The 18,042-nt window shown below is 39.9% G+C and overlaps 1 protein-coding gene across 1 annotated transcript in view; it reads right to left on the bottom strand.

The window, feature by feature from the left end:
- Positions 1 to 18,042, bottom strand: part of LOC126456820 (integrator complex subunit 4) — a 118,903-nt gene that overhangs the window by 77,526 nt on the left and 23,335 nt on the right. Inside the window, exon 4 of the mRNA XM_050092617.1 lies at positions 7,912 to 8,058. Coding sequence (XP_049948574.1) covers positions 7,912 to 8,058 — 147 coding nt within the window. The remainder of the gene's footprint in view (positions 1 to 7,911; positions 8,059 to 18,042) is intronic.

Genomic DNA, 18,042 nt, shown 5'->3' with positions numbered 1-18,042 from the left:
CCAGGAATGTGTCAATAAAGTTTCCCCTTCCTGGGACAATGAATTCACGGTGTTCTTATTTCAATTTCCAGGAGTGTATTTTGCCAGATCCCCTAATACAACAAACAATTTGCCCTCTTTGATAACTTGCTCCAATTAAATTTTTTCAGCACTCATAAGTGAGCTGCAGTGCAAAACTTGCTATATCTCTTAGCATAAATAATAAGTAAATTTAAAAATACACTACTGGAAATGGAAAAAAGAACACATTGACACCGGTGTGTCAGACCCACCATACTTGCTCCGGACACTGCGAGAGGGCTGTACAAGCAATGATCACACGCACGGCACAGCGGACACACCAGGAACCGCGGTGTTGGCCGTCAAATGGCGCTAGCTGCGCAGCATTTGTGCACCACCGCCGTCAGTGTCAGCCAGTTTGCCGTGGCATACGGACCTCCATCGCAGTCTTTAACACTTGTAGCATGCCGCAACAGCGTGGACGTGAACCGTATGTGCAGTTGACGGACTTTGAGCGAGGGCGTATAGTGGGCATGCGGGAGGCCGGGTGGACGTACCGCCGAATTGCTCAACACGTGGGGCGTGAGGTCTCCACAGGACATCGATGTTGTCGCCAGTGGTCGGCGGAAGGTGCACGTGCCCGTCGACCTGGGACCGGACCGCAGTGACGCACGGATGCACGCCAAGACCGTAGGATCCTACGCAGTGCCGTAGGGGACCGCACCGCCACTTCCCAGCAAATTAGGGACACTGTTGCTCCTGGGGTATCGGCGAGGACCATTCGCAACCGTCTCCATGAAGCTGGGCTACGGTCCCGCACACCGTTAGGCCGTCTTCCGCTCACGCCCCAACATCGTGCAGCCCGCCTCCAGTGGTGTCGCGACAGGCGTGAATGGAGGGACGAATGGAGACGTGTCGTCTTCAGCGATGAGAGTTGCTTCTGCCTTGGTGCCAATGATGGTCGTATGCGTGTTTGGCGCCGTGCAGGTGAGCGCCAGAATCAGGACGGCATACGACCGAGGCACACAGGGCCAACACCCGGCATCATGGTGTGGGGAGCGATCTCCTACACTGGCCGTACACCACTGGTGATCGTCGAGGGGACACTGAATAGTGCACGGTACATCCAAACCGTCATCGAACCCATCGTTCTACCATTCCTAGACCGGCAAGGGAACTTGCTGTTCCAACAGGACAATGCACATCCGCATGTATCCCGTGCCACCCAACGTGCTCTAGAAGGTGTAAGTCAACTACCCTGGCCAGCAAGATCTCCGGATCTGTCCCCCATTGAGCATGTTTGGGACTGGATGAAGCGTCGTCTCACGCGGTCTGCACGTCCAGCACGAACGCTGGTCCAACTGAGGCGCCAGGTGGAAATGGCATGGCAAGCCGTTCCACAGGACTACATCCAGCATCTCTACGATCGTCTCCATGGGAGAATAGCAGCCTGCATTGCTGCGAAAGGTGGATATACACTGTACTAGTGCCGACATTGTGCATGCTCTGTTGCCTGTGTCTATGTGCCTGTGGTTCTGTCAGTGTGATCATGTGATGTATCTGACCCCAGGAATGTGTCAATAAAGTTTCCCCTTCCTGGGACAATGAATTCACGGTGTTCTTATTTCAATTTCCAGGAGTGTAATAAATGACCAATGTAAACACTAGCTCAGTAGTCTGAATTCAAAAGAAACACTAATTTCATCATTTTATTATTAACCATAATTTGTTTCGGAAATTTTTCTTTGATTGCACATAACTGAAATTACAGTTCTTTGTTGATGAAATCTGAAATCAGATGTGGATTATCTTTAAGCACCCTCAAGCAGCTACAAAAGTGACAGTGGGCTAAAGAAGTATTTTGTGAAGAATTTTTTGTTGGCTATTGAACCCACCGAAACAAATTCGGAGGTAATTTCATATAATATGGCATTTATGAGGGCTATGTTTAAAAATTTTACAACAAAATAGACACTCTTTGATACAAATCACTTTATTGTTTCTCAAAATATTCATGTTTAAAATTTACTACTTCTGTATGTGTTCAAACCAATATTGGAAACTTTTTTTTTTTCACTCTGATGTTGGTACCACAAAGGCATGGTTTTTGTAGGATCGAGCACCTTGTTAAGGTGGTGATCACTGCCCAAGCGTTATACAATAATCATGACAAGTACTGCACAAATAAAGAAAGAAACAATCATTTTGTTGGAAGCACTCTGTGAAAGAACCTCTCATGCTGCTTTCAATTCATCTTCAAAGATCTTAACAGTCAACTGCTCCTTAATCTCCAGCTCATATAAATATATTAAAGGTTTGTCTCATGTTACAATAATGTACACTCTGACATACTAGTCTGCTATTTACTGCTATTAATCATTAATGTTGAGCAAGACCAAACCTGTGTGAAATACAAGCCTGGTTTTTCTCTCTAGTAATTGTTTGTTTACTTCTGGCAAAGACAGCCAAATGGACCCAAGATATGTGGTTGAATTTTAAAATTATTTAACTAAGTTCTGGTGCCTAGGTGTCAAGTACAGACCCACTGTGTCACTCATTTAATCATCACATAGTTTACAAAAATTTAGGTTGAATGCAGGCAGGAGTGTGATAATTTAAATAATGTTTGCAACTTACACAATTCTGACTGTAAAACAAATAAAGTTTATAGCAATCTTTAAGTTCTTTAATTCACTCAACTAAAGGATGAATGAAATCACTAAAAGCAGCACCACATTAGTGTTTGCTACTAAGTTCATTTAACTACAGGAAATCACATGCAGGTCCATGGCTAGGGTACAAATGTAAATGTTCTGTTGGAGCAGCTACAGCAATATGTGTCCTAACTACTTGTGCTCAGGTAAATCAGCCTTGATAGCCACAAATTATTTGCACTCTTATAACTCTGAACAACAAACATTTACTTACAAATACATGTTGATGATAAGTAAATCCTAAATTAACTAGGCAAGGCATGTCCCCTAATCAGCAAAGAAGTTCTCATTCTCTACTACCATGGAGCATTGCTAAGCAAAACAACTAGTGAGGCTGAATTAAATATCTTGTTGGAAAATGAGTTCAATGCCCAGAGGGTCTTCTTCAGTCACACTGTGAGTCTGTTTTGGTTGGTAGTACTTGTGTTTGAGTCTGAGGCCAGCTTGGAGGCACAAGTGTGGGGGGCAATTCTGGAAATAGGTATGTCTGTTTTATCCTGTCATGTGAGACAGCAGTATTTTACCATTTAGTACAATATCCTGTGTTTTTTCTCCTCTTTTGATCAACTAAAGTGTGCTTTTGTACAGAGCTTGTAAAGGCACTTTGACATCATCTGTACACAACATAACACGCACGCATGTTTGAAGATCGCAATGCATGAAGGTAGATGCTGTTCCGTGTTGGAGGCTTGATGTGGGTAAACACGTGCAATGTGGTTCCTCAGGCAACAAATTAAATCTGATGGGTCCTGGTCTGGTAGCTGTGAAGATCTCGGATTGATGTACTTGCCGGGCAGTCAAAACTTTTGCCTCATACGAGCTCCGCTGACAATGAATCTAACTCAATTTTGTAAGTAGAGTACTGGTCAAGTAAGACCATAGGTATTGCAGGTGCCCAGTAGGTGGCATGACATATTAATGCAGCCTTTAAAGAACGATGCCATTATTCGACCATGCCATTACTCACCAGGTGCACTTGTGCGATGCACACTGTCATGTCTGGAAATTCTCCAATGGACACACTCACATGACAGGCTATTTTACTGTGCTGAAATTGATGGCATGTACTAGCGCACTAATGTGATCCATCTGCAAATCAGGCCAGACAAAACGTTTTGACACAAGTTGAGTCGATGCCAGCATGTCATAGGTTGATGAGGCTGTTGAAAGGACGCCTGTGGGAAGTGGGTGGCAGAGAGGGGTGAGACCTTCCACTGGAAGTCACAATATAGTTTGATATCAGAACCAAGAACATCTATAAGTTTTAACTGAAGGCTAGATGATATATTGTGAAGTAGCTTCTGCGGTTCCTCATTAGATTCCTGTGCAGTTGCAAGCCGAACAAAATAAACAAAATTTGCCACACTGTCAATCTGTGACAGACAGTCAGTGGCCACACTGTTTGTGCCTGAAATGCAGCAGATATCAGTGCTGGATTGAGCAACAAAGTCCAAATGGTTGTACTACCATGGTGAAAATTTGTCGTCGTTCTGTCCGAAGGCATAGATAAGTGGCTTGTGATTAGTAAATATCATAAATTCTCTAGCCTTCAACAGTGGTCAAAAGCATCTGACTGCTTCAAATGGCTCTGACCACTATGGGACTCAACTTCTGAGGTCATTAGTCCCCTAGAACTTAGAACTAGTTAAACCTAACTAACCTAAGGACATCACACACATCCATGCCCGAGGCAGGATTCGAACCTGCGACCGTAGCGGTCTCGCAGTTCCAGACTGCAGCACCTGGAACCGCACGGCCACTTCGGCCGGCTCTGACTGCTTCATATACAGACAAAGGCTCACAATCATAAGAACTCCCGTTCCGCTGAGAAACAGAGAGCTCATGCACCATCAACTAATGTAGCGAATAAAACAGCTGCTCACAGTGTTTCATAGATGTGAATGAGATCGTGGGCCAGCCACCAGAGATGTTCTGGATTTAGCATCAACAGTTGTTTTGTTCAGTGACACTCCACGCGAGAAGAGAGAGAGAATATCTTCATTGAAAAGAGATGCATCTTCCCGAGTGTTAACTTACCGCAAATTTCTAGGTCTTGCATATCATCAACATGTATCTGTAAACAAACTTTTGTTGTCCAGAGTTATAAAAGTGCCAATAACTTGTGTGCTATCACAACAGTTTGTACTAGTTCTTCTAGTATCTGTATGCTTATCGCTACGGATCACCAATGTCCGAACAGCTATGACGATATCCTTCAGAACTACTTATATGCATGTGTTCAGGCAAATCAGCCAAGATAGCACAGAAATTAATGAATGCTCAAAAAAACACAATTATTTACAGATACACGCTGATGATAAGAAAGACCTTGATACTTGTAAATTGAAGTAAAATTAATGTTAGGCAAGATGTTTGTCTGTACAGCAAAGAAGTTCTCACTCTTTACTCCCATGGACCGTTGCTAAACAAAACAACTGCTGATGCTGAATCAAGATTGCCCCTGGTGGCTGGTTCGCAAACTATGACACTACAAAACACAGTAGCTGACTGTCTTATTCGATACAGTACCAACCAAACAAGCTCTCAAAAAATCAAAGTTAAATCATATTCACTTGCATAAATTTATAAGTCCAACTGTAATTAACAGAAGATAAATTGCAAGATCAGTGTTACTTTTCAAATTTTAAAGTTCTTCTCAAGGCAACTCATGGAAGTACAAAAGTTTAACACTACCCTTCAAAAAATTCAGAAAACTACTGTCTGATGAAAACTGCTAAGTTTCATATGAAAACTTTTGAATACTACAAGTCCATACTGTTGTATCGAGATATTTTCAAAGTCCTTGGTTGTCAACAGAAAAATTCCAAGTCCACAGAGCTGTATTGTGAAACTGAACTGTGAAAAATTCCAATACTTCACGAAGTAGCTCACTAGTCATGTATCCTCTCCTAAGGCTTGATGTAAACTGATAAGGAGCTTAGATGGCTGTTGGCTTTCATAAATTTTCTTCTGTCATCGCAAATGTCCAAAAATACATTTATCATACAATATTTACACATGTAAAACACTTATTCCATCACTGTTCTGGAGTGCATCTGGGATATTATTAACTTTTGTGCCGACAGTTTGGCTGACAACCTTACAGCCATTGTCAAGGCAAGCACTTGCAATATTTTTTAAGCACTTTACACTATGGAGTAAATGCACATGCAAGTTAAAAAATCTTGCAAGCCACTCACCTTGAGAATGGCTGAAAGGTTGTCAGCTGAAATTTTGGTGAAACAATTAATAATGTCCTCGATGTGCTCCCGAACAATGGAATATTCAACTGGGAAAACTTCAAAAAACTTATTTACAGTAACATTTTTTCAGCTTTACAATGCTGTCCTCAGAATTACAGTGGCTAGACTAGTTCCAAAGATATTAACAGTTTTGGCAATGTGGTATCTAAATAATGCAAGTTTGTTACTAAATAATTAAAAACATGATGAAATGAACAAAAATACTGGAACATATCTTAGCCTAATTTAGCATACTCCAACTATCATTTTTATTCATACTTTGCTGTACATCAAAATTGAGGTTTTTCTGTCACAGAATGCACCTTCTCGGCTATAATTAAAATTTTATTAAAGTTACAAAAATCATTAAACAAGCTTTGAAAGAGTTCCTCAAGTGCTTGGTTTGTAAGAGTCAGCCTAGTTGTTATATAGTTGCTAACTTTAACATTTCATGAATTTCTATAAAAAAAAAAACTTTGGTGAGAAATAACTTGAGAAAACAAATGGTCCAATCGAGGGTCTGTTTGGGTGCTTGTACTTGTCTTAATTTCCTCTTTCCATTGGTATATTTATATATTTTCTGGCAGTTTTAGATCATATTTTGCTAACGTTTGGTCTGTTCAATTAACAATAAAGTCTCTCATTTCGCCATGATGCAGCTTCACACTGCCATACACTCTTAACAGTTGCTACTGCCATACACACTTAACAGTTGCTGTCCTACGCTTTTTTTCCGGCATCAGTAAAGCTGGCAGTAATGCTTTCTTGCTACCCACTGGCCCCAAACCCTGCTGTATCATGTGCTCTAGTGTCCGCCAATTACAAACTCTGAAACTGTCATATGCTAACCACCTGACCCAAGCTAAGCAGTTCAAAACAGAGCTAATGTGTCAGAAAGGATGCAAAGAATGTGTCTGTGTCTGGCCAGCCTAAACTGTTAGCTGTCATAGAACCTTGCATGCCCCCAAGTCCATCCTAGAGTGGCCAAGCATCCATTAGGTCAGTACAAGGCACTTGCACACAGCTGCGTCTGTCATTAAAGTTCTGGCATTTAGCCACATCTGGCTGTTATCTCACAATATGGATATTGCATTTCCTTGGTTGAATTTATTTAAGATATCTTTCCCTCAACTGATACAAGTATATTTTCGAGCTTCAAGCAAACTGTGCAGAATCGTTGGGAATAGATCTTGTTCACGGCTAAATGCTTGTGAAAAATCAAATGTACTGCAGTCTTCAACAAGCATAATGCTGTCTCTAGCTCAAAGTAAATCATATGCTGATCCAATTGAATCACGCTGCACACAACACTGATACTTTCTGAGCAACAACTGATTTTTTTTGGTTCTTCATGCAATTCATCACTGATGGAGACATGAATAAGCTGAAACTATGCAAAACAATTACCCTCTGCCATATAGCATATGATGGCTTGCAGAATATACACGTACTTTTCTGAAGACAATTGATCACTACAATCTGACCAAACTGATTTGAGGCATTGTTTAGCTTGATCTTTATGAGGAAAAAAAAAAAAAAAATCATCCAACAGTAACATCCATGAGAAATTTTCATTTTTTTCACAACATTCTTTCCTTAAAGTCCCAATGTAAACAAACTATTCAGACAATTTCCGAGTTGCTATTATTTTAACACTAACAAATTGCAAATGTTAAAACAATAGTAATGTCAGGTCTCAATGGCACCATTTAGTGGTTACTGCAATTTTGAACCTTCATTAGTGCTAAATGAGAAAATAATTCCAAGCAACTGTGAAACGTGTTTCAGTTCTGTTACATCAATAAAACATATGTTTTGAGAAAGTGCCCTGTTCCTTTTCACACTGTGCACAATGAATTTATTAGCAATACTGTCGAAGCCACACCTTTGCTATTAAGCAGACAGTATATTAGACTGCTGTTAGGCAGCAATAACAAAATTTAAAACATTATTACCTGTTTTACAAAGGAGACAAGCCTGTGATGTGTTGTGACATTGTCTGGCAAAAGCTTTCCAAGTTTCAAAAGTGATGATATGCCTTGTGATATAACTTTATGTGACTCCTCATTCTTCATAGCCTGCATTACTTCTTCAATTATAACCTGCAATAAAAAGTATTTCATTGTATTTCATTCATCTGATACAGATCAAAATTATAACTAAGAATAAGTAAAAAATTTCCGTTATGACAAATCTAATATCTTTTTCCTCTTATTATCTCTTGCATTGCAACTTTCTAATAAAAGTATACTGTAAATGATTAGGCATAAAATTCTATTTCAAAACTTTCACTGAATCATTAGGCTCTGACACATACATAAGAGACAACCGCCAAGGAGATTAGTCATCTGAATTAGCAGCCAGAAACACTGATTACCAACATTCAGACATAGTCAATTTAGTTCACTAACACCTCAGTTAAGCAAAATCAAATAACAGGAAAGTCCAGGTCAGAATATCAACAATTATGGAAAGGATAGATTGCCACTCACTGTAAAGATGACATGCTGAGTTACACACAGGCAAAATGGAAAAACTATTACATATTAAGCTTTCAGGCAAAGCCTTCATCAGAAAACCACCCATGCAGTCACAAAAGCAAGCACACCTCGTACACTACTGATCACTATCTCTGGTTGCTCAGGCCATACTGAATCTGAAACATGTCGAATGGGAAAAACAATCCATAATGGAGCGGCGAAGGTATAGTGGGGTATGGGTTGGGTAAGAGGGAAATGTGCTGCCTGGCACAGTGTACAGGCACTACAGGTGGCAGACAAGGCTACCCGGTGCAGCATCTGGATGGTGGATGGTGTATGGAAAGGGGGGGGGGGGGGGGAGGGGAGGGTGGTAAGGAAAAAAGGAGAGAGGAAAAGAGAGGAGCAGAGAGCAATATAAGATCAGTGTGTGCATTGCCAGAGAGCAATGCACAATGAAAGTGAGGAGACCTGAGTTGGGAGGAGATGATGGGGCAGAGGGTATGCGGACAACAGATTACTGTAGGTTGATCCTATCTGCGCAGTTCAGAAAAGCCGGTCGTAGATGAGAGGGTCCAGATGGCCCAGGTTGTGAAGCAGCCATTGAAATCAAGCATGTTGTGTTCAGCTGCATGTAGAGCAACAGTGTGGTCCCGTTTGCTCTAGGCCACAGTTTGGAGGTTGCCATTGATCCTGGTGCATAGCTGGTAGGCACTCTTACCAATATAAAAAGCTGAGCAATGATTGCAGCAGAGCTGGCATGTGACATGGACATATGTTTCAGTTTCAGTCTGGCCTGAGCAGCCAGAGATAGCAGTCATGTGTAAGTGAGGTATGGTTGCTTGTGTGAATATGTGTGCATGGTTTTCTTTTCTAATGAAAGCTTTGGCTGAAAGTTTAATGCAAAACAGTATTTTTGTTGTGCCTGTCTGCAACTCAATGCCTCATCTTTACTGTGAGTAGCAGCCTATCCTTTCCATAATTTTTGATGTCTCAGTTAAATACTCAAAACTATAAACATTCATTCCCAGTAATCAACAAGATTTAATGGTGAGATTAATATTTTACCTGTTCTTTTCTGGTTCTACTGGAAATGCACCAGCAAAACAGTTTAGAATAAGTGAAGTAGTCTAATGATTGAATGACTTTGGCTATGAGATGAGGATGGCATAGTTTACCTAAATGTACGCAAATCTTCATTTTACTTGCCCTGTACACCAAATTATCACTTTAACAAACACAAACATACACACAAAATTCTAGCTTTCGCAACCAACGGTTGCCTCATCAGGAAAGAGGGAAGGAGAGGGAAAGACGAAAGGATGTGGGTTTTAAGGGAGAGGGTAAGGATATGTGTGTGTGTGCGCGAGTGTATACCTGTCCTTTCCCCCCCCCAAGGTAAGTCTTTCCGCTCCCGGGATTGGAATGACTCCTTACCCTCTCCCTTAAAACCCACATCCTTTCGTCTTTCCCTCTTCTTCCCTCTTTCCTGATGAGGCAACCGTTGGTTGCGAAAGCTAGAATTTTGTGTGTATGTTTGTGTGTCTATCAACCTGCCAGCGCTTTCATTCGGTAAGTCACCTCATCTTTGTTTTTATATATATTTTTTCCCACGTGGAATGTTTCCCTCTATTATATTGAAATTATCACTTTAATAAGTCATGGTTGTAAAATACTAACACAAAAGTTTTACAGATGAACTGAATAACTGGTAGAAGCCTACCTTAGGGAAGATCAGTTTGGATTTTGGAGAAATATAGGAACACAGGAAGCAATACTGACCCTACGACTTATCTTAGAAGAAAGGTTAAGGACAGACAATCCCACGTTTATAGCATTTGTAGACTTAGAGAAAGCTTTTGACAATGTTGATTGGGATATACTCTTTGACTTTCTGAAGGTAGCAGGGATAAAATACAGTGAGCAAAAGGCTATTTACAACTCGTATAGAAACCAGACAGCAATTATAAGAGTTGAGGGGCATAAAAGAGAAGCAGTTGTTGAGAAGGGGGTGAGACAGGGTTATAGCCTATCCTCAAAGTTATCCAATCTGTACGTTGAACATGCTCTAAAGGAAACCAAAGAAAAAATTGGTGTAGGCATTAAGTCCAGGGAGAAGAAATAAAAACTTCGAGGGTCACTGGTGACATTGCAATTCTGACAGAGGCAGCAAAGGACTTGGAAGAGCAGTTGAAAGGAATGGAAAGTGTCTTGAATGAAGGTTGTAAGATGCATATCAATAAAACAAGGATAATGGACTGTAGTCGAATTAAATCAGGAGATGCTAAGGGAATTAGATTAGGAAATGAGACACTTAAAGTAGTAGCTGAATTTTGTTATTTGGACAGCAAAATAATTGACAATCGCCGAACTAGAGTTGATATAAAATGTAGGCTGGCAATGCAAAGAAAAGTGCTTCTGAAGAACATCAATTATAGATTTAAGTATCAGGAAATCTTTTCTGAAAGTATTTACAGCCCTGCATGGCAGTGAAACATAAACAGTAAATAGTTCGGACAAGAAGAGATTAGCTTTTGAGATGTGGTGCTATGATTAGATGGGTAGATCAAGTACTGAACAGCACTGAGGAGAAGAGAAATTTGTGGTACATACTGACCAGAAGAAGGACTCGGTTGATGGGACACAAAGCATCACCAGTTTAGTACTAGAAAGAAGATTGTGTGTGTGTGTGTGTGTGTGTGTGTGTGTGGGTTGGGGGGGTTAAAAATCATAGAGAGAGATCAAGAGATGAATACAGTAAGCAGATTCACTAGGACGTGGATTGCAGTAGTTATTCAGAGATGACGAGACTAGCAGAAGACAGAGTATCATGGAGACCTACATCTTACCAGTCTTCAGAATGAAAACCACAACAACAACACTTTAACATAACTTACTCAGTACTGGTAAAGTGTTCCATATTAGTAGTTACACGATCTTTGTAATGGATGGGTAACAATGTCATTGATCAGTGAGCGTAGTGTGGGGTACTGAATAGTTCAACTGAGTTGAATATTGCATATTTCTTTCTAAACAGAAATTATACACTGTATTCATTAAAAAGATGAACAATACGTGCACATTATTCAGACACCAAGATAGTTGGGGTTTTGCGCAAGTGGTACTTATTCATACCAACAGACACTTGATGTCAAAGGGTAGTGATGTCACAGTCATCATTACAATGCTTTACGAAGTACTAAGCGTTAGTAGTGATTATCTTTATCTAAAATAAATAATTAAAAACGTGCTGTTCCATTGCTGCCCTGTAGGACACAGCTGTGCCCAGGTTCGTGACAGCTTGCCCACGGGCGCAGCTGGCGTCAGCTACCTGCTACGCAGCCCTAGCGTGTACACAAGCAAATCGGCACTGTTGCCCACGTTTGCTCGGCCAGTGCAGTGTGGTCACATACGTTACTGCCCAACTACCTGAGGGCCGCACGACAGTGTGACGATGAGCCACCGCGCTGCATCCCAGCTGGCACTAGAGCTGGAACAGCCTGCACTGCACCTTTATTTAGTGATAAACCTAATAGTATAAAAGTTTATATAATATAAAAAAGGGCTCTCAGTTTAAATTTGCCTAACACATTTCCCAGCAATGATAGGCTTATCACAGACCTCAGTGATGCTATCGCCACTGTTGGTTCGCGTGTTACATAAAAGAATCAGAGTCCATAATTTATTCTTCAATTATAACACAAAGTATTTGATAACTTTTGAAAAAAAAGTAAGAAAGAAAAAGGTCCAAATATACCTCAATTGTTACACTAGGATCCTGCTCTCAATATACCCAAGAAACAGAGGGAACCACCAGAGTACAGGAAAATGTCAAGTGACGACATGAACAGAGGAACATTGGGGATGCTGGTTATAATGACAGCACGCCAAGTGCGGCACTGGAGTGCGGATCAACTATGCTGCAGTGGTTCCCAAACTGGGTGTAATTACCCCCTGAGGGGTACCATATAACTCTGTGAGATGTACATGGTGACAATTACTAAACTATATGGAAAAAAAAAATGTAAATTAGAAACTACAGTGTGAACACAATTTATAAAACATGTAAACGTCACTACAGGTATTCAGATTTAGGTTATGACATGTTTGACATGCCTGCGATCATTCAAGATGATGTGGCTCAGGTGAATAGTGAAATTCTGCCTGACCTGCTGAAGTCTCAGAACATCGATGCTGTTGGTGACCTCCTGAATGGCTGCCTTGGTTTCAGGGTTATTACTGCACACCTTGTCTTTAATATGGCTACACAAAAAGGAGTCGTATGTGTTCAGATTCGGACAATATGGCGGCCAATCGAGGCCCATGCCAGTGGCCTCTGGGTACCCCAGAGCCAGTATGCAGCCCCCCAAACTGCTCCTCCAGAACATCACATACACTCCGGCTTCAGTGGGGTTGAGCTCTGTCTTGCATGAAGCTCATCTTGTCACAATCAGGTTCACTTTGGATAATGGAGATGAAATCATCTTCCAAAACATTCACATACCGTTTGTTAGTCACTGTGCCATCAAGGAATATCGCACCAATAATTTTGTGATTGGACATTGCACACTACACAGTCACCTGCTGAGAGTGAAGAGACTTCTCGACCGTGAAATGCAGATTCTCAGTCCCCCAATGCGCCAATTTTGCTGATTGATGAACCCATCCAAATGAAAGTGGGCTAAACCAAACCATACATACTATACTGATTGCCATTAGGCCCTGTGGCCAACCGAGCAGTTTCAATGTCCTAACTCAAATCGTGCAGAAGTTATGATGATTTTATTTCATATAGTTAAATAATTGTCACCCCGTAAAATAAAATGTGTTTGATGAAGATTTAGTGACCACTCTAAATGATTTTTTTTAAATAATTGCTGTTTTAATATACGGGGTGTTCAATTTATCCAAAGATATAGAAATACCTCTAAAACAACACATTGGATCCAAGAAATTTATAATTAAATCAAACGGTGGAAATTCCAGGATGGAATGTAAAAATATTATGAAAAGGACAGTTGCTACTCACCATATAGCGGAGATGCTGAGTTGCAGATAGGCACAACAAGACTGTCACAACAAATTAGCTTTCGGACAGTATGGCCTTCATCAAAAATAGATGATGACACACACACACACACACACACACACACACACACACACACACACTGCAGTCTCTGGCAAGCAGTGTGGCTTCAATTGCCACAGACTGTAGTCGTGTGTGTGAGAGTTGAATTTGCGTGAGTGAGTGAGTGAGTGTGTGTGTGTGTGTTGCCTACTTTTTATGAAGGCCATACTGACTAAAAGCTAGTTTGTGACAGTCTTTTTGTTGTGCCTATCTGTGACTCAGCATCTCCATTATAAGGCAAATTACTAATTAAAATTTGTCTGTCTCAGAGGAGACATCCCTTGACACCGGGGCAACTTTAATATCTTAAATTGGAATGCCCATTTTTTATTGGAGATTTGGATTCTATGAAAGAAAACCTAAGTTCTGTCTGGAAGACATTTTTTGTTACATGACACATAGTGCAATAATCAGAAAAATCAAACTGGGTGAAAAATTGTATGTTTCAAAATGCTGTCCAATGGTACATGAATTAACACCCCAACTCCATGGAACGAGAGTGGCGCAGGCAATTATTTCATAACATTTAATGGGACTATACTGAGTGTTGTGATAAGTTGTAGCTCGCCACATGGCCACACCAGCGCACTCACCAGTCCCCCCGTTTGTTTTGTCAGAGGAATACAATGTTGACAATGGGTTTCCCATTAAAAGTTATGAAATAATTGCCTGTCCTACCCTAGAAGTGTGAAGATGGGGGGTTAATTCAAATGTCATTGGACGGAATTTTGAAACATACAATTTTCTACCCATTTTGGTTATTCCAATTATAGTGCCCTCTATTGCCAAATGAGAAGTATGTTTCATACAAAAATTATATATTTTTTTTATAGAATCTGCATCTGAAATAAAATATGGGAGTTCCCATTTAACACTTCAAAATTGCCCCACTCAGGATGGGAAGGCTGAGTTTGGTATCACTGGATGTCCCCCCTCAGAGATAAACTTATTTTAACTATAAATTGTTTGGATCTGATGTGCAGTTTTTGCAATATTTAACTGTCTTCACATAAACTGAACATTCTCTATAACTGATCATCGTCATCAGCAATCTTATATCCACTGATGGATAAAAGCCTCCTCTAGACATTTCCATGCACTGCGAGCGTCAGCGATACAAATTACCATTATGCCTGCATTTTTCCTAATGTCATTCTGCCTACCTTCCATTAGTCTGACCTCTCAGTCTTCTGTACTTTCTTGGAATCCAAAAAACAACTTCCTCTGGTCATCTACCACCCATCTTCTGGCTAATGCTCAGCCCACCTCCACTTTTCTCATCACTATCATGGTTATGTCTTCCATTCTGGTCTGTTCTCTAATCCATTTATTTGCATTTCCCATCCCTCCCAATAATTTACAACATGCACCTCATTATTGGTCAATGAGCCACCATTAAATTTCGAATGATTTCCATGTTAAAAGGCCATGTCTTAACACAGTGAATAAAAACTGTGTCATACAAACCATTTGTGAATGATCAGTTTCATACACACTTAAAACTTCATTTTGAAAACTTATCTAGTTTACCAGGAGGATTCTAGGCTATTTTTACTCTTCTGTTTATCTCTCTACCTGTTCATCCAATGGTGGCAGTTTTTGTGCGTAATCAGTGATATATTCTAATAAAAAAACTGTTTCTGATTTGGAAAACAGACAAACAAATATTTGTCTGCAAAGAAAATTTTTTGTGAAAGAAGGAATATTTACAGATAATAAAATTCAAGTGTAAGTACAACTTCTTTGATCTCAAGAAGGCAACATATTATAAAAAGATTTTCATCACAGATAACTGGCCTGATTTTAGCATAAGGTCTGTCGTCAATCAATGCATTACTGAAAAAACTCCTTAAGAATACAGATGCCATTTGCCATGACTTGACCTTCGACTACGGCAGCAATGCAAAGAAAAGTGGAAAACTGAATGAACTTGAGCAGGATTTATGATGTGGAATGGCAGACCATGAACCAAAGATTATTTAAAACAAACTATTAAAAATAAGCAAAAGGAAACATCCTATCGACTCAATATTTCTTGGTTTCGTGAAAAAACATAATAAAAAATGGGTGAGTTTCAGCTGTTTGAATACTAACTAAGTACAGTTATTATAAATAATTTGCCACTTTAAAAACAAGAGAGTTAATTTTTTACAATCTGATGTTTAATTAGGTCCCAAACTTTATTCAGGTATTGTATGACATCTGATCTCATTCTGGGGTAATGGTCTCTAAAAGGTTAGAAACCACTGAACCATGGAATGCCTGACCTACCAACAACACCTCCTGCTACAAATATTAGCTTCTTCTGTCACCTGGTATCAGTCCATCAGCATGCTGGGTGATGACTCTTATTCTGCTGTTAAATACTGTGCAAGTCTGACAGAGCGACCCGTTTTCAAAAGCTACAATAACACAAATTCCCACAGGGTATAACTTAGGGCTTCCATAATTGCAAAGTTAATGAACCTCTCAAGGAAGGTGGTGAACACACACACTTAATCAGCTGAAATAGGAAAATATTATCCCAATAATATGCTAATTTCTCTAGCTCATTATTTTACTGTCAGACCAATGGACGTGCCAGAAGCATGCTACTGACAGCAGTCTAAAATTCTACAGCAGATTTCCACTCCCTGATTTAGAAAATATTGACACAAACATGTTATTCTGTTGCCATTCGGCTGTTGAAGCCATACATGTAACAATAAATATCACCTACAATTTCCCAGTATATAACAGGTTTTTCATCAGCACAGCAAGATACTAAAAGCAAAATAATCCAAATTGACACTTTATTGTCCCAAAAACAAAATCTAACCAGCGGTGAGAACACAAACTCTGTCAGCACTAGAGACTTGGATACTGTCCCACTGAGTTATCATGCGTATGCAAGTGGGCTCACATTGCTGAGGACCATAGGACTCAGTTCATCTTGATTCCAGTAAAATGTAAGTATTTAAATGCGAACATTTTTAGGTTAGGCTTTACCATGACTGTTACTGACATTAAATAAAAAACAAGTTTACTGTTACCAGTCACCGTGTTATTTTTTCCACGACAGGTTTCGAAGGTTTAAACCTCCATCATCGGGTGGATTTACATTAGTTAGTATTACATATGTGTGTATGTTGTGTTACGAATTTGGAGGAACTTGTGGCACTGCCTAGTCGAGAAACAAGACACTGTTTCAGAATATGGTTTTGGATAACTTTTGACAAAAAATTAAACTGATATCTAATGGTAAACTTTAATAAGTAAACTAGAGTACCTCCAGTGGTCACAGGTTCCTTTTTCTGTCGTTACACTTCACATGTATACTGCCACATTTGTAAACAAACACATATGGCGTCTGGAATCAGCTGGGTGCAAGGTTCGTACAGCAGAAGAGAAGACATAATCGCAAAGTGCAAAGAATATACATCGTAACAACATTATTACAGAATAATCGTTTAAAGCATTTGGAGGTGTTTGTTTTAAGGTGTCGAATATATGTGTGTGTACTTCAGGTGGTATATAAATCCAATTTTGAAAGATTAAAACAGCTAAACATTCGTACTCGTTTATACAATCAGGTGAAATGTTAAAATGGCTTAAACTTTATACTTGCTAATAACAATTAGGTGAAATGTTACCGGCTTGAATTACAATGATCATATTGGCTACAGCAGTAAAATCATACATAGATGCCAAGATGCCACTCTTTGAAGAAAGAGAGAGAGAGAGAGAGAGAGAGAGAGAGAGAGAGAGAGAGGGAAGAGTGATTATATGAGAGCAAACATTTACATGGCAAGGAGTCTTAAGATTACATGTTGCATATATTAGCTGCCTAAAGGTTGGGGTAATACACTGGTTAACACTATAAAATATGCAGATAGATATACATTTGTGCCAGTAGTTGATGTACATACAGTTTTAAGCTGACAAGGGGTATAAGCTGTTGGTGTGATGAATTATCTGTGAATGAGGTCAATCTCTTGTACTCTTGGCGGCTGTCAATATTTATGGTAAATATTAGGGTGTGTGTGTGTGTGTGTGTGTGTGTGTGTGTGTGTGTGTGTGTATTGTTAAGAGTGTAGGCAGTTGCTGAAAACAGAGATGATACTATTGTAAATATTGTCATTTTTGTCATTTAAGATGGGTTCTGGTTGATTCATTTGGTGTTTGTATATTTGGAGTGTTTCAAGGATGTCTAGTTTTCTGCCTTTTGGTTGGATGTGTAGGATGCTAATACTTGTGTAGTTAACATGATGTTTTGTTTCATGCAGGTGGATAGCTATTGCTGATGTGTGGTATTTTTTGTTTTTTAGTGCTGCCATGTGTTCCTTGAACCTAATCTCAAATGATCTGCCTGTCTGGCCTATGTAGAAGCAGTCACAGTCCAAACATTCAATTTTGTACACACCTGTGTGATGAAGTGGGTTTTGTGTGCCAATGTTGTGGGGTAACTTCTGTCATTCCTTTACAACAGACAACAAGAGTGG

The sequence above is a fragment of the Schistocerca serialis genome, chromosome 2 (genome assembly GCF_023864345.2).
Source record: "Schistocerca serialis cubense isolate TAMUIC-IGC-003099 chromosome 2, iqSchSeri2.2, whole genome shotgun sequence".
NCBI classification, from domain to species: Eukaryota; Metazoa; Arthropoda; class Insecta; order Orthoptera; family Acrididae; genus Schistocerca; species Schistocerca serialis.
The sequence above is the reverse complement of the archived record's forward strand: the minus strand, read 5'-3'. Positions and strand labels throughout refer to the sequence as shown.